Genomic DNA, 24,523 nt, shown 5'->3' on the forward strand with positions numbered 1-24,523 from the left:
AATGGAGAGATGATTTTTCTAAACATTTAATAACTCATTTCTAATAACTGATTTCTTTTATCTTTGCCATGATAACTGTACATGACTAGATATTTAGCAAGAAAGGGCGACACGGTGTCTCAGTGCTTAGCACTGTCGCCTCACAGTACTGTAGGTTGCTGGTTCTCCCAGTGTTGGCGTGGCCTGTTTCCTACAGGTACTCCGGTTTCCCCCACAGTCCAAACACATGAGCTATAGGGGAATTGATGAACTAAATTAGCTGTAGTGAATGTGTGTATGGGTGTTTCCCAGAACTGGGTTGCAGCTGGAGTGGCATTCGCTGTATAAAACATGACAGAATATTTGGTGGTTCGTTCCGCTGTGGTGACCCCTGATATATAAGGGGCTAAGCTGAAGGAAATTGAATGAATGAAGAATGAATTAACCACGGTGGCTTGAGTACAGGTAGTATGTGTTGTATATGTATATTGTATGTATTGAGCTGTGTGTGTGTGTGTGTGTGTGTGTGTGTGTGTGTATGTGCGATGAGTGTCTTCATCCTCCCGTTCTCTGTGTGTCAGAAAAGAAGCAGTTTTCACCCTCATCACCTTCCTCATTATCTTCATCATCATGTGTGGGTGAAGAAGATCACAGTTCTGCTCTGAACACACACGATATCCAGAGTCTGGCCATCACTGCACAACACCTGCAGAAGGTGAGGATATAATATAATATAATATAATATAATATAATATAATATAATATAATATAATATAATATAATATAATAAAATATAATATAATATAGCATCATGGTGGCTCAGTGGTTAGCACTGTTGTCTCACAGCAAGAAGGTCGCTGGTTCGAGCCTCGGCTGGGTCAGTTTTTGTTTTTGTGTGGGAGTTTGCATGTTCTCCCCGTGTTGGCGTGGGTTTCCTCCGGGTGCTCCGGTTTCCCCAACAGTCCAAACACATGCACCATAGGTGAATTAAATAACTTAATTGGCCGTAGTGTGTTTGTGTGTGAATGAGAGTTTATGGGTGTTTCCCAGTGTTGGGTTGCAGCTGGAAAAACACATGCTGGATAAGTTGGTGGTTCATTCTACTGTGGCAACCCCTGATTAATAAAGGGACTAAGCCGAAAAGAAAATTAATGAATAATATAATGCAATATAATATAATATAATATAATATAATATAATATAATATAATATAATATAATATAATATAATGTAATGTAATGTAATGTAATGTAATGTAATATGATATAATATAATAATGAATTCAAATATCATAAATATATAATTGAATATAGGTATTACAGTAAACTATTTGCTGTATACCCTGTTTTTTCATCTTATATATATCAAAACACTTATTGTTTTATATTGTTACTTTTCATATAATTGAATAGAATATTTGTTGTTATTTTATATTAAATTTCTTCATTTACAAACTTATTTGCAATATCTACAAACAGATGCATTATAATTGTATACTGTTAAAATATAATTTGCTTATATATTGTTCTGTTAATTTCATATGCTTTTATGTTTTTTTTCTTTGTTTTTCTAAATGTGTTATATACGATAATTCTATAATTTAATAGTATAATTGTTATATTGTGCTAATGTGAATTCATTGTTATGTTGCATTTAATATAATAGAATATAATAATTGTTATATTTTGTAAAAAAATTCAATGAGCAGTATTAAAATTATAACATTTTATATATATTTTTGGTTACATTTTTTAATTTGTCATTTTTTAAATACAATATTTCTGTAATAAATTAAATTTTATATATTCATGTAAATTTATACACTATTTTTGTATTTTTTAAATGACACTTTTGAATTTGCAATATATTTTTATATGTAATAATAGTCATATTTTTATTGCTAGGTTGTTTTTAGATTTTGTACATACATTTTTTTAGTTATTTTTTATACAATATTTCAATATAATATAATATATTAAATACTTCACTATACTATACTATAATAATAATGTATTGCACTGCACACATGTTAAATTGTATAACCTGCTTTTCATAATATATGAGCAAATTAATTTCTTAAACATTATCAATTTTGTCTAATATCTGATCATTCATTTATTCGTTCATTCACTTTTCAGCTTAGTCCCTTTATTAAATCTGGTATAGCCACCGTGGAATGAACCACCAACTTATCCAGCATATGTTGCAGAACATGAAAACTCCACACAGAAATGCCAACTGACCCAGCCGAGGCTCGAACCAGTGATTTTTCTTGCTGTGAGGCGATCATGCTACCCACTGTGCCACCGTGACACCCTAATATAATATAATATAATTTAATATAATTTAATATAATTTAATATAATATAATATAATATAATATAATATAATATAATATAATATAATATAATATAATATAATATAATGTAATATAGTATAATATAATATAATATAATGTCTTGTTGTGTTTCTGTGTAGCTGCGAGTTCCTAAACCACCTCCAGATTCCCAAAAGCCCAGAGCCATGACACGTGTGCTCGTTCGTAAGACACGCCCACCTGATGATGTCAGCAGAAATGTCAGGGTCACAGTAGCAAGGCCCCTCCCACATGACATTGCTCCGCCACAGACTCTTGAATATACAGGTAGTGGGCGTGGCCTCGGGTCAGGAACTACGATCAAACTCAGCCCATGTAAATTTGATGCAATTCTGAACACATTTAGTCATTTCTCTACTGTGTGTGTGTGTGTGTATATGAAGGTCCCGGCGGGCCCCGGTTTGACGCACAGGGTATGTTGCTGCCACACAGCATTCTGGGAAACCTGGAGGATTTCAGGTCAGAGATGCAGCTGCGGGGAGAGACGGAGGTGAGACTCAGCGACATTTAAACTCAGTGATAATAACAAGACGTCTGTTCAGCACACATATGAATGTGATAGATAAACTATATTAATTAGTGTTTCTGATCTTCAGCTAGTTCAGCGCATTCCTGACTGCGAGAAACAGCCTCCTCTAGTGGCTGACACTCACAATGACAGTCATCAACCTGAAGCTCATTATTATTCAGGAAGACAGAGCCACGCCCTCCAGCACTGGTTCCGTCACATGACTGACAGGCGCCGACAGCAGGACTTCATTGCACGTCAGTAAAACTCTTATATTTCCCAGGACTTTAGTAGAAAAGTGAAGTCATTTATTCATTTTCTTTTCAGCTTAGTCCCTTTATTAATCATAGGTCGCCACAGTGGATTGAACCGCCAACTATTCCAGCACATGTTTTATGCAGTGGATGCCCTTCCAGCCAACAAAATTTACGTATTCATGAAAGATACTGATACCTTATAGTGTTTAATTTAAGCGTTTAGTAAATTTAATTATATTACATCAAAACTGAATCCTGCGTTCTGTCAGAATTCATCAGGTTCATGCTTAATGCTTTATTGTAATGAGCAAAATGCGAAAAACAAAAAGCATCTACACGTACAGTCGTTTTGTGTTTATTGCAGATTTTGTTGGTTTATCTGAAATTATATTCAAATTAAATATTCATATATATTATGCTTTTAAATATTTCTGCACACTACATTCTAAAGATTGTGTTTGATAACATTTTCCACTATTTATTTTTATTATATAATCAATGATTCGGTTGGCTTGACAATATCACATTACTCAGACCCCCAAGTATTTAAAATGACTTTTAAAATTTAGTGATGGTAAATCCCAGAAATTTGCAGGAAATTTTGTTATAAAAAAAAAAAAAGTGTGTATATATATATATATATATATATATATATATATATATATATATATATATATATACATATATATATATATATATATATATATACATATATATAAAAATATATTTATATCTTGTTTACAATATTAGGTAACCTACTATTAGGTGTGCAATCTGACACAATGACAATGACACAAATCATACAAATAAAGCTTCTTTATTTTGGTCTCTCGTCCAGATAAGATCTAGAACAGATCTAAAAAGTTTGTTACTTTTATGCACAAACTTACTTTTTCTCTCCTTCTCAGATTTCTCACCCCGGTGCATCTTACATGTACATCACAAACATGTTAGGGCTTCCCCTACCGTAATACACCTAAAACACGGATTGCCGTAAAACTCGTTACAGGGAAACGTTTTCTCTCATTAACTGTTGAGAAAGAATTAAACTAAATCATTTGGATTCTAGTGCATGGTGCTCACAACGCACTTCAAACCACCTGACCTCCTTGTTGCCGCTTGGTTGGCCGCAACAACAGCTGTCGGTGACTGAGGATTTTTGTCTGTTTGTTCTTTATTGTCCACTACATAACTTCTTTTTTCAACTTTATTATTAATATCACAACTATTTGGCCGTTTAAAGACACTTCTCACACTCAGCTGCTGTGAGATTTTTGCAACTATATGCAGCGGTGACAAAGAGAAGACAAAACAAGGGCAATCGCCATCTGCTGGACAGGACTGGGAATTACAGTTAGCTACAAATTACAATAGAGGGGGGGCTTGTTGTGCGCGTACTGAAGAGCGGTGTTGTCGCGCACGTTCTGATCAGCTGTGTTGTCGCGCGCATACTCAAGAGCGTTGTTGTTGCGCCTACTGAAGGGTGGGACCGAGGGTGTGCCGCGTCGCGGGGGCACTTTTGATCATTTTGGAAGGGCACTTTCTATCCAAGACTATAAAGGGCATGTGCACTGCACAGGTTGAGCCCTATGTGTGCACGTGCCTGGTCAAAATGACGGATTACATTCAGATTTTTCTGTCACTGCAGAAAAAAATCTGTCAATGACGGAAAATATTCGGTTAATGCGACCTCTGATATACAGTATATATATATATATATATATATATATATATATATATATATATATATATATATATATATATATATATATATATATATATATATCTTAATACTACAAATATTTTTACCACAAATATAATATTTTTATTGTCAATTTGCAGGAAAAGGCTTTTTTCAAGACTTCATTTTATTTATTTCATTGTTTCACATTCTCACAGAATTTCCTATCATATTTGTCTTCATATATTTATATATTTCTTTGAGTTTGACTGGAATAAAAATCAAGAAAGAAAGAGTAATGGTAATGAATTACATCTAAAATGATGTCTGTGTTTACTCACTGTACAAATATTGCACATATATAAATACAAGATTTTATTTAGGATGTGATTAATATTTTGACAGCTTTATTATAAACGTGTTGAACAATCTATTTGAAAAGGAATTCAATTTTCGCATTTAGTGTTCATCCCTAACGTATAAACTGCTGCATTTAGAGTCAGATGTTCATCCTAACATCAGAATAAAGCTGTAGGGTCTTCATTCAGGCTCCATATATGGAGAATCTGTGCTAAAATGAGTCAGTAAAGGCTTCAGCCCACTCCAGACAGCATTAAAGGCCATTTCCTATAGCCAGCCTTTATCTGTGTGTGTGTTTGGCCTATTATCATTACATAAAACACACCTCTTCAGACTGTGTGTTTTGTAACTGGATGATGTGCTGTAATAGGTGTGTGTTTGTGTGTGTGTTTCAGGGTTCCTGCAGAAGCCGGCGGGCTCTTTATTAATGAACCGCTCCAGCAGATTCAGAAGTGTTCAGGAGCAGAGGACTCTGATTGATCGAGGACTGGCTGCTGTTTACACTGAGCATGTCAGTCCTGCAGTCACTGTACACTGTGTCTGAATCTCAGAAATATGTGTTGAAGATCCTGTGAAGGGCTTTGAAATGTGCAGTATTGTTCGATGTATTACATAATTTCTACTGAAACATGAAGACAGGGTGAGACATAGTTGTCCCTCCTCTATGAAAACCATCCAACAGGGTGTTGTTTTTATCACAGCTCTGCCAGTGAGAGCGGTTAAGCTCAGGTGCGTGCATTAAATGAAAAGCAAATGAAGAGGAGACGGGGCATGTCAGATACTAGAGAGCACTTTATGATTGATCAGTTTATGAATTTTATAGAAAATCAGGATATTTACATGGAATTTTAGAAAAGTTTGATCATTCTAGACACAATATTATTTGTTTTTCTCTGTCTCACCTGTGAAAAAAAGTTTAAACCAAACTAAGCAGAACATTTTTAGATCTCAGAGTACTACAGTGATTTATTCAAGAATGATGTCGAATGATGGAATGATGTCGGTGATTCAATGATTCATTTTTAAAAACACCTGCTTTTTGTCGCCACCTACTGATGCTCATAATCCCATATTTATGGATTCATAACAGATCAAAACCAGCAGAAAATAAACTCAGCAAAATCCTGGGTAAAATAACCCACCCATAAGCCCTGCTAACCCTACCCTAAACGACTGATAACCCTGCACTAATGGACTAATAGACCTGCCCTAAAGCCGTTATAACTCCGCCCTAAATGACTGATAGCCCCGCCCTAAAGCACTGATAACCCTGCCCTAAACAACTGATAGCCCCACCCTAAAGCATTGATTACCCTGCCCTAAATGACTGATAGCCCCACCCTAAAGTACTGATAACTCTGCCCTAAAAGACTGATAGCCAAACCATAATGAACTGATTCATAATGACCCTGCCCTACAGCCGTTATAACCCCACCCTAAAGCACTGATAGCCCCGCCCTAAAGCCCTTATAGCCTTACCCTAAAGCACTAAAATAGCCCCACCCTAAAGCACTGATAGCCCCGCTCTAAACATCTGCTAGCCCTATCCTAATGGACTGATAGCACTGCCCTAAAGCCTTTATAACCCCACCCTAAATCACTGATAGCCCCACCCAAAAGCCCTGATAACGCCATACTATATTACTGATAGCCCCATACTAAAGCACTGATAGCCCTGCCCTAAAGGACTCATAGCCCCACCCTAATGGACTGATAGCACTGCCCTAAACATCTGCTAGCCCCATCCTAATGGACTGATAGCACTGCCCTAAAGCCCCTATAACCCTGACCTAAATTACTGATAGCCCCACCCTAAAGCAATGATTGCACCGCCCTAAAGCCCTGATAACCCCATCCTAAATTACTAATAGCCCTGCCCTAAAGGACTGATAGCCCTGCCCTAAAGCCCCTATAACCCCGCCCTAAATCACTGATAGCCCCACCCTAAATCACTGATAGCCCCACCCTAAAGCCCTGATAACCCCATACTGTATTACTGATCGGCTCATACTAAAGCACTGATAGCGCTGCCCTAAATGACTGATAGCCCCACCCTAAAGCAATGATAGCACCGCGCTAAAGCCCTGATAACCCCATCCTAAATTACCGATAGCCCCACCCTAAAGCAATGATAGCACCGCCCTAAAGCCCTAATAACCCCATCCTAAACTGATAGCCCTGCCCAATGGACTGATAGCCCTGCCCTAAAGCCTTTATAACCTCGCCCTAAATGACTGATAGCCCCACCCTAAAGCAATGATAGCACCGCCCAAAAGCCCTGATAACGCCATACTATATTACTGATAGGCCCATACTAAAGCACTGATAGCCCTGCCCTAAAGGCCTGATAACCCCACCCTAAATTACTGATAGCCCCACCCTAAAGCCATTCCATGTGACGAGAAGTGAAGACAAGTCGTTAAAAAAGAGGGAGGGAACGTTACATAATTTATGACAAGCAATACTAGATGCATATACAAATAAGAAGAGAACATGTTGATTTCATTCTGACTTTAACACCTCTTTAAGCATATAAAGCTGAGCGCAGGATTTCTCTTCTTCACACACTGCTGAGTGCTGTTTGCTGGTGTGTGTGTGTGTAGGGTCGGCGTGTGGGCAGTGAGTTCTGGAGCGTCCCGCAGCATTATGGAGACGAGATGAGTGGAATAACAGCCACACTCACACAGACTGAGAGAGGAAACCCTGCTGAACTCACACGCATCGCTCAGCCAATCAGCACACGCCTGGAGACAGGTACACTACACACTGCATACTGCACACTACACTCTGCACAGTACACCCTGCATACCACCCTCTAATATATACTGCATGCTGCATACTACACTCTGCACAGTACACCCTGCATACTACACTTCACAATACACTGCACACTAAGTACTGCATTCTACGCTACACAGTACACATGGCATACTACATGCTACACACTACACTGCATTCAACACCCTACACAATACATACTGCATACTACACACTGCATACTACACAATACACAAGGCTAAATAATACACACTACATACTACACAATGTGTACTACACTAGTCTACACACAGCATACTACTCACTACACAATACACAATATGCTCTACATTCTACATTAGATACTATAAACTACAATGTATATACTACAAATACGACATTATATACCACACACTCCATACTACACTCTACACAATACACGGCTCACTACAGACTGCATTCTACTCTCTACACAACATACAGCACACTACACACTGCATTCTACACTCTACATACTGCAAACTACAATTCACTGCATACTACACTACACAGGTCACATGACATACCACCCTCTAAACAATACACTCTACACAATACATACTGCATACTACACACAACATTCTACACACAACATTCTACACACTACATTCTACACTGTACACAATACACACGCCATACTATACACTGCATACTACACAATACACTCTACACTGTTTTCTAGACTCCACACAATACATACTGCATCCTATGTTCTACATTCTACACACAACATTCTACACACTACATGCTGCACACTACATTCTACACTACACAATACACACGCCATACGATACACTGCATACTACACGCTACACACTGCAGTTTTCTACACTCTACACAATACATACTGCATCCTATGCACTACATTCTACACACAACATTCTACACACTACACAATACACACGCCATACTATACACTGCATACTACACGATATACACTACACTGTTTTCTACACTCTACACAATACATACTGCATACTATGTTCTACATTCTACACACAAAATTCTACACACTACATGCTACACACTACATTCTACACTTTACACAATACACACGCCATACTATACACTGCATACTACACGCTACACACTGTTTTCTACACTCTACACAATACATACTGCATCCTATGCACTACATTCTACACAATACATGCTACACACTACATTCTACACTCCACACAATACACACTCCATACCATACACTGCATACTACGCTGTACACACCACACTGTATTCTACACTCTACACAATGCATACTGCATACTATGCTCTGCATTCTACACACTACATGCTACACACTACATTATACACTCCACACAATACACCCTCCATACCATACACTGCATACTAGGCTGTTCACACTACACTGCATTCTACACTCTACACAATACATACTGCATACCATACACTGCACAAAACAACATTCACTACATTCTACATTAGATACTATAAACTACGATGTATATACTGCATAATACACTTTATATACCACACATAATGCATACCACTCACTACACACAGCATAATACTCTACACACTGCATACTATATATTATAATGTTATGTTTGTTCATTTAAATATCAGTTTCTGCACTGAATTGCTTCTATGTTCTCACTCTATAAGCCATGAAAGCTTGATGTGTCGAATCCGGAGCAACTTAAGTCACATACGTAAACTATCAAAAGTTTTCCTGACTTTCATTTCACGTTGCATATAACATTTAGTATGCTTTAACGGCAAAGTCCACATGTGACAGAACCACATGCTTCATTTCTCAAGATCTTATGATTGCATAACTGTAACTACAGATTGCAAACGACCAGTTTCTCACAGACGAGTTTGTTCGGTGCATTTTGTAAACATTATAATAATGCAGCTTATAATCCATCCCACATGTTCAGTCTCCATAGCAACCGTCTGTTCATCATGACAAGCAAAGATGGAGGAAGCTCTTGCTTTATATTAGACTCAATCAGAAGATCATTCGTCGTGATTCAGTCAAAGCGAAGGGAATCATCTGTCTGCTATCCTTCTTTCTTTAACACAATCACCGCTCGTCTTACTTAAACATCATACATAGAGCACAGGTGTCATTTGTGTAATGTGTTTGTTGTGATTATAGCTGATGGTGTGTGTGTGTGTGTGTCTGCAGGTGATGTTCAAGGTGATGCAGTGAACAGTGTTTGGCAGCAGAGTTTGTATCTGCAGCAGCGGCGGAGAGAACTCAAGGACATGCTGAGAGACTTCAGTCCACCTGTAAGACACACACACATACACATACACACATGCACACATATACAAGCACACAAACATGTAAACACATACACAAGCACATGTATAAGCACAAACTCAAACAAGCATAAGCACACAAACACACAGACAAACACACACACACACAAACACCCATGCATAAGCTTAAGCACATGCACACTTATGCGAGCACACAAACATGCAAACACACACACACACACACACACACAAGTGCAGATGCAGGTTCACACACAAATGCAAGCATACAGAAACATACATACACAAACACACACACACACACACACACACACACACACACACTCAAACATGCATAAACACGCACAAGCACATGTACAAACACACAGACAAACATGCAAACACACACACAAGCGCACATGCAGGCTCAAACACACACACATGCACAAACATGCATACACACAAGCACATGCACACATGTACAAACATGCAAACACACACACAAACAAACACACACACACATACACAAACATGCATACACACAAGCACATGTACAAACACACAAACACACACACACACACACTCTCAAACATGCATAAACACGCACAAACACACAGACAAACTTGCAAACACACACACAAGCGCACATGCAGGCTCAAACACAAACACACACACATGCATAAACATGCATACACACAAGCACATGCACACATGTACAAACATGCAAACACACACACAAACAAACACACACACATACACAAACATGCATACACACAAGCACATGTACGAACACACACACACATTTAAACACGAATAAGCACACGCACACAAATACAAGCACACAAACACACAAACATGCAAACACACACACACACACAAGTGCAGATGCAGGCTCACACACAAATGCAAACATACAGAAACATGCATACACATAAGCACATGTACAAACACACACACACTCTCTCAAACATGCATAAACACGCACAAGCACACAAACACACAGACAAACATGCAAACACACACACAAGTGCACATGCAGGCTCAAACACAAACACACACACATGCACAAACATGCATACACACAAGCACATGCACACATGTACAAACATGCAAACACACACACACATACACAAACATGCATACACACAAGCACATGTACAAACACACACACACATCCAAACACGAATAAGCAAACGCACACATATACAAGCACACAAACATACACACAAGCATGCAAACACACACACAAGCGCACATGCAGGCTCATACACACACATGCACAAACATGCATACACACAACCACATGTACAAACAAACACTCAAACAAGCAAACACACACACAAGCGCACATACAGGTTCACACACAAACACACACACATACACAAACATGTATGCACATGCACACATGTACCAGCACACACACACACACACAAATGTAAACACACAAATACACACGCATATACAAACACACACACATACACAAACATGTATGCACATGCACACATGTACAAGCACACAAACACACGCACAAATGCACACACATACACAAGCATGCATACACACAAGCACGTACAAACACACACACAAACATGCATACACACAACCACATGTACAAACATACACACACAAACATGCATAAACACAAGCTCATGCACGCATGCACAGACACACTCACAAATATGCAAACGCACACACAAGTGCAGATGCAGGCTCACACACAAACATGCATACACACATGCACATGTACAAACACACACCAAACCGGCACACACACACCCACATGTACATGTACAAATACGCACACACACCAAACATGCATACACACAAGCACATGTACATGTACAAATACGCACACACACCAAACATGCATACACACAACCACATATACAAATACACACACAAACACACATACACACAAGCACATGCACACAAGCACTCCCAGCACTTGAAGTTAAAGTTGTTTTAAAGTCTCATCCTCCAGACCCTGACCTGCGTCTTGTGTCTTTAATCACAATAGAACTCTTGAAGTTTGGTGCATGTAGGTGTTTCTCTAGGTTTATAAAGATGAAATGCATTCCTGTAGATCAGACTGCAGAGGAAAACACTCCTAATGCCAAGAGAACTCATGAAAATCTAACCTTGAACACTTTGTGTGGTATAAAAGCATCTGCCAAATGCATGAATGTGAAACAGAATGAATAAAAATCCATTCAGGATGTTAAAACAGTCATGTCAGGGCCTCGGTTTGGTTCCTTTCTTCACTTATATTCAGAAATGCGGCATTCAATTAATCAAACAGTGACACTAAAGGACAAAACGTGCTAGAAAGTGTTAGATTTCTGTTTCTATAATGAAAGTTTTCTTTCAAATTTCTTCCTTTTCGTCAAACAATTCTGATGTTTCCAACAAAAATATCTATTATCATTATTGATCGTCATATCTGTTAATTATACTGACTTCTGAAGAATCACATGAGACTGAAAACTAGAGTGATGATGATGAAAATATCATGTCATTTTCATCCGCTTATCTGGGGCCGGGTCACGGGGGCAGTAGTCTTAGGAGAGAACCCCAGACTTCCCTCTCCCCAGACACTTCCTCCATCTCCTCCTGGGGGATCCCCAGGCGTTCCCAGACCAGCTGGTAGACATAAGACCTTGTATGTGTGAACAGGTCCTTTTTGAAAATACCGGTAAATTCGTTCTGGCTATTTTCCGGAAAGAGAAGTTGTAACATTACCGGTAATTTGCCGGAATGCTGCGCTGTGTGAATGCAGAAGGAAGATTCCCGTAATAAGCGCGTGCACGTCTAGAATGTGCTGACGTAAGACGTCTGCTTTAGCCAATCACAACAGTCAGGCGCATTTACGTCCGCGCGGTTTGTGAGAATAAAAGCCTTTGAATATTTTTCCAGACACATTTAGCTGCTAGAAGTTAGTCAGATCACGTTTATATGTTCTTCTTAATGCCAACTGTGCAAATAATCATCGATGAGATGCTTATGATAAGCCGTTGTTTGTTTACCTTCAAGCTTTGCGTGTGCCTGTGAAACAGCCTGTGAGCGCCTGCACACATCCTGCGAAAGTTGTTCACAATATTGATCATCCACAGAGTTTGTAATTTAGTCAAATGTTTACAAACACAAGCGCAGCCGTTTAAAGCTCATTTGTGGTGAATGATGTCAGAATTTATCGGTATTTTGGAATGGATGTGTGAATGCTCTTTTCCGGAAAATTTCCGTAACGTCCTCGCCTGTGTGAACAGCACTTTTTTGAATATACCGGTAAAGTCGTTCCGGAAATTTTCCAGATATTTACCGGTATTACTGTGTGAAAGGGGCTATAGTCCCTCCAGCGTGTCCTGAGTCTTCCCCGAGGCCTCCCCCCACAGTGGGACATGCCTGGAACACCTCCCCAGGCAGGCGTTCTGGAGGCATCTGAAACAGATGACAGAGCCACCTCAGCTGACTTCTCTCAATGTGGAGGAGCAGCAGCTCTACTCTGAGCTCCACCCAGAACTTCAGAACTGTCAGAACTTCTCACCCCCTTTCTATAAGTGTGCACCCTGCCACTCTATGAAGGAAACTTATTTCGGCTGCTTGTATTCAAGATCTTGTCCTTTTGGTCATGACTGTAGATGAGAGTAGGAAAGTAGATTGACCGATAAATCGAGAGCTTTGCCTTTCGGCTCAGCTCCTTCTTTACCACAACGGACTGGTTCATTGACCGCATTACTGCTGCCGCTGCACCGATCCGCCTGTCAATCTCACGCTCCATCCTTCCCTCACTCTTGAACAAAACCCTGAGATACTTGAACTACTCCACCTGGGGTAAAGACTTTCCTCCAACCTGGAGATGGCAAACACCTTTTTCCAGTGGAGCACCATGGCCTCCAATTGAGGAGCTGGTGATGAAAATAGAGAGCAATAAATCCTGCTGGAAGTAGCCATCAGAAGATGGAGACACTGTGCTCATAAAGGGATGGACATGGTCAGCAACAATACTCAGGTAGGCTGTGGTGTTGGCGTTGATGCTCAATTGGTACTAATGGACCCAAAGAAAATCTCCCCCACACCATTACACCACCACCACCAGTCTGAACGCTGATACAAGGCAGGATGGATCCATGCCTTCATGTTGTTGAGGCCAAATTCTGACCCGAGCATCCAAATGTGTCAGCAGAAATGGACACTCATCAGAGCAGGCAACGTTTCTCCAATCTTCTATTGTCCAGTTTTGGTGAGTCTGTGTGAATTGTAGCCTCAGTTTCCTGTTCTTAGCTGACAGGAGCGGCACCCGGTGTGCTCTTCTGCTGCTGTAGCCCGTCCGCCTCAAGGTTGGCCGTGTTGTGTGTTCAGAGATGCTCTTCTGCAGAGCTCGGTTGTAGCGAGTGCTTATTTGAGTTACTGTTGCCTTTCCATCAGCTAGAACCAGTCAGGCCATTCTCCTCTGACCTCTGGCCTCATCAACAAGGCATTTGCGCCCACAGAACTGCCGCTCGCTGGATATTTCCTCTTTGTCAGACCATTCACTGTAAACACTAGAGATGGTTGTGCATGAAAATCCCAGTAGATCAGCAGTTTCTGAAATACTCAGAGCAGCCCGTCAGGCACCAACAACCATGCTACGTTCAAAATCACTTAAATCCCCTTTCCTCCCCATTCTAATGCTCGCTTTGAACCGATCCTCTTGATCATGTCTACATGCCTAAATGCATGAGAAATTTGTGTTAACAAGCAGTTGGACAGGTGTACCTAATAAAATGGCCAGTGAGTGTATTTTTGAACTATAATTTTACATTAAGTAAGCCTTAACGAGCTCTTTTAAAAGCATTTTAAATTCTTACTTTTGATTGTATGTTTAATTACGAACTGTAATCTTGATTTATTAAAAATAATCACCTCTTATTGTGTGCTTTATCTTCTAATAAATCATTATTAGTTGCGTATTAATAACATATTATATCGCTTTAATCATATCAGCCTTAACAAGCAAGAAAGTTTTTAAAATCCAACTTTAAAAGCACAATCTAATAACAAACATCCGCAATGAGCTAATGATGAGCTGAAGTGTGCATGGCGTCTGCACACGGGCTAAATCCGTCGCAGATCATTGTGTAGAAGTGGACATCACATGCGCTTTAAACCCTTCGTTGCACAAACCGAGAGCTGGCAAAACTCAAATGCGAGCGACAGACTGAAGGACGATCATTAGCGCTCTCAAGCTATTCTTACAGTGCATTTACAGCACGTGCCGGAGATAACAGCCCGACACACAAGCAGAGAGACTGAAAATCTGCTCATCACGTGCAGCAGATTGGCATAAATGCAGCCCGAGGGTCTCCTGGAGGTGTTAATGTCCTGTTTTCCGCTCATTTCGAGACCCCTTAATCTGTCCTGCGGGTCGTAATGCGGGTCTCTAGACGTTGATAGTGTGTGATTGTGTTTATTATTCAGCAGCACACATGTTCCCATCAGCCCCGCAGAGACCAAGCCTGCATCTCCTGCTCTGATTACCAGCATTATCAGCTTCTTCAGCTCCTTATTAAAGAGAGAACGAGAGCAATGAGGCTGTTCATCATGCCATGGTAGTCCCTGAAGGCTTGGCTGTTATCGTTTGGAGGGAACAGGGACAGAACATGTTCATCGGTTTATTAAATGTACAATTATTAAACAATGAGGGTCTGCGGTGAGAGTGCTGCATGTAAATGATGGTGGAGTTTCAGAAATATGGGGACGGTTGTGTAAACTGCTTAGACTGCTCTTAAACTGATTATCAAGCAGTTTATTTCATTAAGACTGGCTGACTCTTTAAAGTCAGTGTGTTTAAGGTTAAATTGGTCTCGTTTTAATGAGGCAAGTAAGATTACACCACGATTTCCCAGAATTGGCCAAACTAGTTCTAAAGCAGTGATTGGTGAGTGATCAGTTATAGAAACTAGTATTTGCACATGTGAGTAGTGTGTGTGTGTGTGTGTGTGATCTGCTGAATAAATGTTGCATTTTGATTGGCTGTGTTTGGAAAACGAAAGCAAGTAATGTTTTAAAGAGGGTGGCATGGTGGCTTACTTTCACCTCAGCAAGAAGGTCACTGGTTCGAGTCCCAGCTGGGCAGCAGGTCCTTGTTTTGACGTGGGTTTCCTCTGGGTGCTCCGGTTTCCCCCACAGTCCATGCGCTATAGGGAGATTGATAATTGGCCTTAGTGTATGAGTGTGTGTGTGAATGTGAGAGTGTATGAGTGTTTCCCAGTACTGGGTTGCAGCTGAAAGGGCATCCGCAGTGAAAACCATATAATGGAATTGTTGGTGGTTCCTTCCACTGTGGTGACCACCGAAATAGAGACTGAGGGTCCTTTTACACCTGCCTTATTTAGGCCCCGTTTACACTAGTGCATTTTAGTTTTAAAACGGCGTTTTAGATCAAAAACAATTCGCTTCCACACTAGCGTTTCACCTAGCGTTTCATAGTTTGAATTCTGATGTTTAAGAACATGCTGTGCTCAGCATATATAAGTACACCCCTTACAAATCTATCTTTTAAATTCATATTATATTAGTGCATATACATTAGATTAGTCAGTACTGAAGCCAGATCTGGAGCTTATCTAACAAAATAACTTACGGTAACGGTCCAAAAACTAGTACACCCAAATGTATATGTCGTAGAAAAATATTAAATACAAATTTTAAAAAAGAGGAAAAATCAAGAAATAGAAAATTTTAGTTGAAGTTTTTGTATGTATTTTTTTATAAATGTTGTTATTAATTTTAATTAATTTCTTATACTTGTTTGTTTTATTCTTGTTTATTTAAAACACTTTGAGTTGCCATTGTGTATGAAACATGCCGTATAATTAAACTTGCCTTGCCTATATATATATATATATATATATATATATATATATATATATATATATATATATATATATATATATATATTTATATATAAAGAGAGAGAGAGAGAGATACATACATTTATTGTCATTCATTTTCTTTTTCGTCTTAGTCCCTTTACCAATCAGTGGTCCCCACAGCGGAATGAACCACCAATTTTTCCAGCATATGCTTTATGCAGCACATTCCCTGCCAGCTGCAACCCAGTACTGGAAAACACCCTTACACACTCATTCGCGCGCGCACACACATACCTGTACAGACAATTTAGTTAATCAATTCTCCTACAGCGCATGTGTTTGGACTGTGGGGAAATCGGAGCACCTGGTGGAAACCCACATGCCACCTTGTAGTTAGTTAGTGAGTCAAAATTATTAGACCTGTGAATTTTTTTTGCATAATATTTTAAGAACTATTTTACACTATTTTTGGTTGTTTTTGCCATGATGATGGTTCAAAATAATTGTCTAATATTGCAAGATACTAGTGTTCAGCTTAAAGTATAATTTAAATGTTATTTAACTAGGTTATTATGTTAATTGGGTAAATTAAGTCAATTAGTTCTTAATTAATTAGGCATATATATAAATTTTAATATTTATTTTTATATATTTTTATTTATTTATTTATGTAATTATTTATTTTTGATTTATTTTAAGTAAATTCTTTTAACTTTATTATTACATATTACACTTTCTGATTCTTTGAGCTGGTTAGTTGATTCTGTGCCAAACTGTGTACGTGTATGTGTGTGTGTGTGTTTATGTTTGTGTGTGTGTGTGTGTGTTCTCTCTGTTTGTTCTCTTTGGACTCACTGTACTTTTCCATCTTCTCTGAATCAGTCTCAGCTCATCTGCAGATCGGCTGTCTCAAATGAAGCCTCTCAGACAGTCACAAGCACACTGGCGTTCAGCAGGAGAGTTTCTCATCTTCTCGCTCCACTCAGCTCTGCTTTTTCAGACATCTCCAGAATAGTTTGCTTAAGATGTTTCTTAAACTAAAACAGAGTGAATGAATCACTGGCTGCCGCAGTACAAGAGTTCACATCGAGACCTCTGAGTTCTTATAATGAATCTTTTTCAGGAAATGTATGAAAGAGCAGAGGTGTTTTTCCCTGAAGAAACATCTCAGCCGGAGTCTGTGAGTGCCCCTATTATGCTCGCTCAAATATTATCCTTCATGCAGTGTGTGTTATTTAGCTTTTTGTGAATGGTCAGAGTGCAGATAGATGCAGTTTTCGTCTCCCAACAGAAAGATGAGATTGTGAATTGCTTGTTCTGAGTCATCCATGATTCCAGCTTCACCTCCTGAACAAACCTACGCAGGTCTCGCAAACACGTTTTGAATAATTTAAACCTGTGGATTCACAATCACTTCAGGCCATTGTCGATGCTTGTGTGTGTGTGTGTGTTTAGAAGTACTGGTAATGGAGTTTAGTTTCCAACACACACTTTAAACAGTAAGAAAAAATCAATCTGAGGCTTCTGACCAATAGGGTAGAGCCATGCAATCAATCAGAGGAGAATAGAGCCATCTGACCAATAACAGCTGAGTAGAGTCATCAGAGTAGAGCCATTGGACCAATCAGAGCAGAGTAGAGTCATCATAGTAGAGCCACTGGACCAATCAGAGCAGAGTAGAGCCATTAGAGTAGAGCCATTGGACCAATTAGAGCAGAGTAGAGGCATCAGAGTAGAGCCATTGGACCAATCAAAGCAAAGTAGAGTTATCAAAGTAGAGCCATCTGACCAATCAGAGCTGAGGAGAGTTATCAGAGTAGAGCCATCTGACCAATCAGAGCTGAGGAGAGTTATCAGAGTAGAGCCATCTGACCAATCAGAGCTAAGGAGAGTTATCAGAGTAAAGCCATCTGACCAATCAGAGCTGAGGAGAGTTATCAGAGTAAAGCCATCTGACCAATCAGAGCTGAGGATAGTTATCAGAGTAGAGCCATCTGACCAATTAGAGCTGAGTAGATCCATCAGAGTAGAGCCATTGGACCAATTAGGGCAGAGTAGAGTCATCAGAGTAGAGCCATCTGACCAATCAGGGCAGAATAGAGTCATCAGAGTAGAGCCATTGGACCAATCAGGGCAGAGTAGAGTCATCAGAGTAGAGCCATTGGACCAATCATGGCAGAGTCATCAGAGTAGAGCCATTGGACCAATCAGGGCAGAGTAGAGTCGTCAGAATAGAGCCATTGGACCAATCAGGGCAGAGTAGAGTCATCAGAGTACAGCCATTGGACAAATCAAAGCAAAGTAGAGCCATCTGACCGATCAGAGCTGAGTAGATCCATCCCAGTAGAGCCACTGGACCAATCAGGGCAGAGTAGAGTCATCAGAGTAGAGCCATCTGACCAATCAGAGCAGAATTTAACCATTTGACCAATCAGAGATGAGTAGAGTCATCAAAGTAAAACCATTTCACCAATCAGAGCAGAATTAAGCCATCTGACCAATCAGAGATGAGGAGAGTCATCAGAGTAGAGCCATTAGACCAATCAGAGCTGAGTAGATCCATCAGAGTAGAGCCATTGGACCAATCAGGGCAGAGTAGAGCCATCTGACCCATCAGAGCTGAGCAGAGTCATCAAAGTAGAGCCATTGGACCAATCAGAGCAGAGTAAAGTTGTCAGAGTAGAGCCATCAGAGCAGAGCCATCAGAGTAGAGTGATTGGACCAATCAGTGCTGAGTAAAGCCATCAGAGTAGAGCGATCAGACCAATTAGAGCAGAGTAGAGCTTAAAGAATAGAGCCATCTGACCCATCAGAGCGGAGGAGAGTCATCACAATAGAACCATTGGACCAATCAGAGCTGAGTAGAGTCGTCAAAGTAGACTTATTGGACCAATACACTACCATACATCACATTACACTACACTACACTACACTACACTACACTAAACATGTAGTCTTGGAGAAGCAGATGCCTGATAGAGCTCGTGTGTGGTTTGTTTGTCAGGATGTTGATGGTCTGGAGGTGCTGGGCTGTGGTCTGCCTGTTCCACCATCACCTCTGCTTGACGAGAGACAGGAAAAAGAAGAAGAAGAGCAGAAGGAAAACCAGTACGCCTCCATAATAGTGTTGTCATGATGCTGGAACGTCTAATTTTGATGCAATACAATACAAATTAAAAATGCTAATGTTCAATACCGAAACACATCCACATTCGGCATTCGATCTGATATTCGATTTTCAATACAGCGAGATTAAAATATTCAAATGTGCTAAGACTAATACTGGGTTCACACCAAATGTACACACCATATCTATGCATTTTTGCAGTGTATAATGTGAAAGCAAAACATATGAGCTTGAGGGTAAAAACATCCCATGAGGAACTCGGGGCTAGTGATGCTGTGATATAAAAGTAGGACGGTATCGTCTTAGATGCTCCAGTATCGAAATGTATTGAAGTATTAACATTTTTGAGGACGCCTCTCCAAATATCACACAAGTCTGAATGTTGATGGTTTGCTCTCTCCCACAGAGACCCTCTGGCTCAGTTTGATGACATCATCATGGACGTGGAACTGCGACCCGCTCTGAGTGTGTGTGGAGAAGCGCTGTGTTGGACCGGCAGCTCGTCCTCCCACCAGGTAGAAGAGCTGAAGGTGGACGAGTGAGGCTTATATGTGTGTGTGAGGCTTATATCAGCACATGACTCACTCATACCGTTTATACATGTGTGTGTTACGATCATGAGGGATTGAGAGGGGATGTGTTTAAAAGAGAAGCAACTTTCAGCTCTAGGTTATGTTTTCTACACATCTTTTACATCTGATGGTGACACGGAGAACACAACTTATGTTGTGTGTGTGTGTGTGTTTGTTCAGGGTCAAGAGGGCGTCTCAGTCAGACTGATGTTTGAAACAGTCACAGGTCAGAGTGTGAACGCCGATCTGGAGCTGAAAAATGAAGGAAGCACCGTCATTTACTACAGCTGGGAGAAACTGACACCAACACACACACAACACTTCTACTTCAACAACACTACAGGTACACACACACACATACACTTCTATTTCAATAACACTGGTGGTACACACACACACAAACACACACACAATGGAATGTCATGTTTTATAGGGTTCTCCTATAGATGCAATGATATGACACACACACATTCACAAACACACACACTCATCAACAAACGTGTAAAAACAAACAAACACACACACACACACACACAACACTTATGCAAATTTACATTATTTTATATTATTATATAGGTACACACACACACTTCTATTTCAAAAACACTGGAGTTACAAGCACACACACACACACACACACACACACACACTTCTATATTAACAAAACTTAAAGTACAATCTCACACACACACAATGGAATGTCATGTTTTATGGGGTCCTCCCATAGTCACAATGATATGACACACACATACACACACACATACACACACACCCTTCCACAAACATGAAGAAACAAACAAATAAACACACACACACACACAACACTTATGCAAATTTACATTATTTTATATTATTATTTAGGTACACACACACTTCTATGTCAACAACACTGTAGCTACAAGCACACACACACACCATAGATTGTCATGGTTTATGGGTTCCTTCCATAGACACAATCACTCTGTGTGATATGAAGAAACAAGCACACAAGCACACACACACACACACATCCAACCCTTATGCAAATTAACATTATTTTATATTATTATACAGGTACACACACTTCTATTTCATCAACTCTGGAGTTATAAGCACACACACACTTCTGTATTAACAACACGGAAAGTACAATCATACACACACACACAATGGAATGTCATGTTTTATAGAGTCCTCCCATAGACGCAATGATATGACACACATTCACAAACATAAAGAAACAAACACACACGCAAACACACACACAACACTTATGCAAATTAACATTATTTTATATTATTATACAGGTACACACACACTTCTACGTCAACAACACTGGAGGTACAAGCACACACACACATGCACACACACACACACAATGGATTGTCATGTTTATAGGGTCCTTCTGTAGACGCAATGATATAACATACACACACACACTCATCCACTAACATGAAGAAACACACACACACAGACACACACACACACACCACTTATGCAAATTTGCATAATTTTATATTATTATACAGGTACACACACACACTTTCATGTCAACAACACTACAGGGACACGCACACACACACTATTTCATGAATATATATCCATCTACTTGAAATATAAATCTTTTGTAACTGAATATCTCCATCAACATGTTCTATAAATCAATATTATATAGACGCCATATTATAGACACATACAATATTATAGACAGCACATTCCTCTTCATGACTACATAAGTTTGCTAACTCCTGTGTAGACCGTTATTCTCCGCTAAAAAATTAAACACACTCAGGGTCTTGTGTAAACTCGCTCTGCTGTTTGTTTGTGTGTGTGTGTGTGTGTGTGTGTGTGTGTTTCTCCTTCAGCGGTGATTTTACCCAGCAGCACCAAACACATCTGTGTGACCTTCAAAAGCGCGTCTGCAGGCATCTTGACTGAGGTCTCACTCTTAATGAACACTATTGAATGTCTCCTGATAATAGTGTGTGAGGTGTAACTGTGTTCATGAACTTGACTCGAGGTCTGGCGCCTGAACACACACCCGGTGCTGATGGGCGGAGCTTCAGTGCATGTCATCCTGAGGGGCGTGGCTTTAGACCAGGACAAAAGTGCAGAGCAGAGGATGGCACTGCAGGTGTGTGTGTGTGTGTGTGTGTGTGTGTGTGTTTAATGTATATGTATGTGTGTTTTGTGTGTGTGTTTACATTTGATTTAATCCTATAAAATTCTTGGGAACTCACCTTTTGTGTATATGTGTGTATGCATGTGTGTGTACATGTTTGTGTGTGTTCATTTTTGTGTGTATGCTTGCATGCATGCATGTGTGTGTGTGTGTGCATGTTTGTCTATTTATGTTTGTGTGTGTGTGTGTGTGTGTGTGTGTGTGTGTGCATGTTCTCGTGTATTTATGTGTATGCCTGTTTTGTGTGTATGTATGTGTGTGTGTTTGTGTGCATGTTCACATGTATGTATGTGTGTGCATGTTTATGTTCATGCCTGTGTGTATACATGTTTTGTGTGTATGTGTGTGTGTGTGCATGTTTGTGTGCATGTTTGCGTGTATATGTGTGCATGTTTGCGTGTATGTATGTGTGTGTGTGCATGTTTGCGCAAATGTATGTGTGTGCATGTTTTTGTCTGTGTATGTGTGTGTGTGCATGTTTGTGTGTATGTATGTGTACATGGTTGTGTGTATGCCCGTGTGTGTGCATGTTTGTGTGCATGTTTGCGCAAATGTATGTGTGTGCAGGTGTGTGTGCATGCATGTGTTTGTGTGTGCATGTCTGTGGATCTTCATGAATGTGTGTGTGTGTTTGTTTGTGCTTGTGTGAATGCATGTGTGTGTGTGTGCATATATGCGTGTGTGTTTGTGTGTGTGTGTTTGCAGAAGGAGCTGGAGCAGAAAGCCTGTGTGTGTTTTTGCAGTCGGCTGATCCTGGATCTGCTGACTGGAGTCGAGTCTCCAGAAAGACCCCGATCTCCAGATGAGCTGTATATCACTGATGAGGAGCGCTTTCACACCCACAATCCTAATGTACGTCATCACACACACACACATGCACACACACACACACACACACTCATTATTCATCACACTATTGTGCTGTTCTGAATGGTCAGACTGCAGAACGGACACGTGTGTGTCATTACACCAAAACTGACACCATCACACTGAGACTGCACGATCTGAAATCTGATTGGATGAATCATACGCACAATTTATTCAATAAACAATTTATTGAACATTTATCAGTGTTATAATAGGGCATAGGGGGGATAACTGGGAAAAGAACACAGCAAGAACTATGCTTTAACTACAGTTCTACAGGTGTAGTTGCAAGCATACAAGTTTGCGAATGTTAGTTGGATCGATGGATATGGGAAACACCAAATCAATGAACTATGCTTGTAACGACACAATTTACAACCTTAGTTGGCTAACAATTGATTTCGGAAACGCAACCCTGGCCAGTACAGTATATTCCACTATTTTAGTCAAAATTTGGCCATTTCAATAATAAAAAAAAATCTAACATAATAATAATAATAAATAATTAAATAAATAAATAATAATAATAATCTAACTTCTGGTCTTTCAAACCACCCAAACCCTCCTTGTCTATAGGCCTGACTATTAAATCAATTAATAATATATTTTAATAACAGTTAAATAAGTAGTAGCAACACACACACACACACACTCACACACATATATATTAGAGGTGTGAACCTACACTAGTCTGATGGTTCGGTTTGGTTACAATTATCATGCCATCAATTCGGTTCAATTAGATATCTCTGTGCATCACG

The 24,523-nt window shown here is 39.7% G+C and overlaps 1 protein-coding gene across 3 annotated transcripts in view; it reads left to right on the forward strand.

The window, feature by feature from the left end:
- mycbpap (mycbp associated protein) overlaps positions 1–24,523 on the forward strand; it is a 36,200-nt gene that overhangs the window by 4,075 nt on the left and 7,602 nt on the right. Inside the window, exons 3-15 of one of the 3 annotated variants that reach the window (XM_068222093.2) lie at positions 561–694; positions 2,458–2,623; positions 2,740–2,846; positions 2,953–3,121; positions 5,558–5,673; positions 7,766–7,916; positions 10,111–10,214; positions 20,040–20,143; positions 20,569–20,677; positions 20,915–21,077; positions 22,579–22,652; positions 22,734–22,847; positions 23,463–23,747. In XM_068222093.2, the coding sequence (XP_068078194.1) occupies positions 561–694; positions 2,458–2,623; positions 2,740–2,846; positions 2,953–3,121; positions 5,558–5,673; positions 7,766–7,916; positions 10,111–10,214; positions 20,040–20,143; positions 20,569–20,677; positions 20,915–21,077; positions 22,579–22,652; positions 22,734–22,847; positions 23,463–23,747 (1,796 nt within the window). The remainder of the gene's footprint in view (positions 1–560; positions 695–2,457; positions 2,624–2,739; positions 2,847–2,952; positions 3,122–5,557; positions 5,674–7,765; positions 7,917–10,110; positions 10,215–20,039; positions 20,144–20,568; positions 20,678–20,914; positions 21,078–22,578; positions 22,653–22,733; positions 22,848–23,462; positions 23,748–24,523) is intronic. The other 2 variants (XM_001345182.9, XM_073906679.1) reach the window with 2 other exon arrangements.

The sequence above is a fragment of the Danio rerio genome, chromosome 1 (genome assembly GCF_049306965.1).
Source record: "Danio rerio strain Tuebingen ecotype United States chromosome 1, GRCz12tu, whole genome shotgun sequence".
Taxonomy (NCBI): domain Eukaryota; kingdom Metazoa; phylum Chordata; class Actinopteri; order Cypriniformes; family Danionidae; genus Danio; species Danio rerio.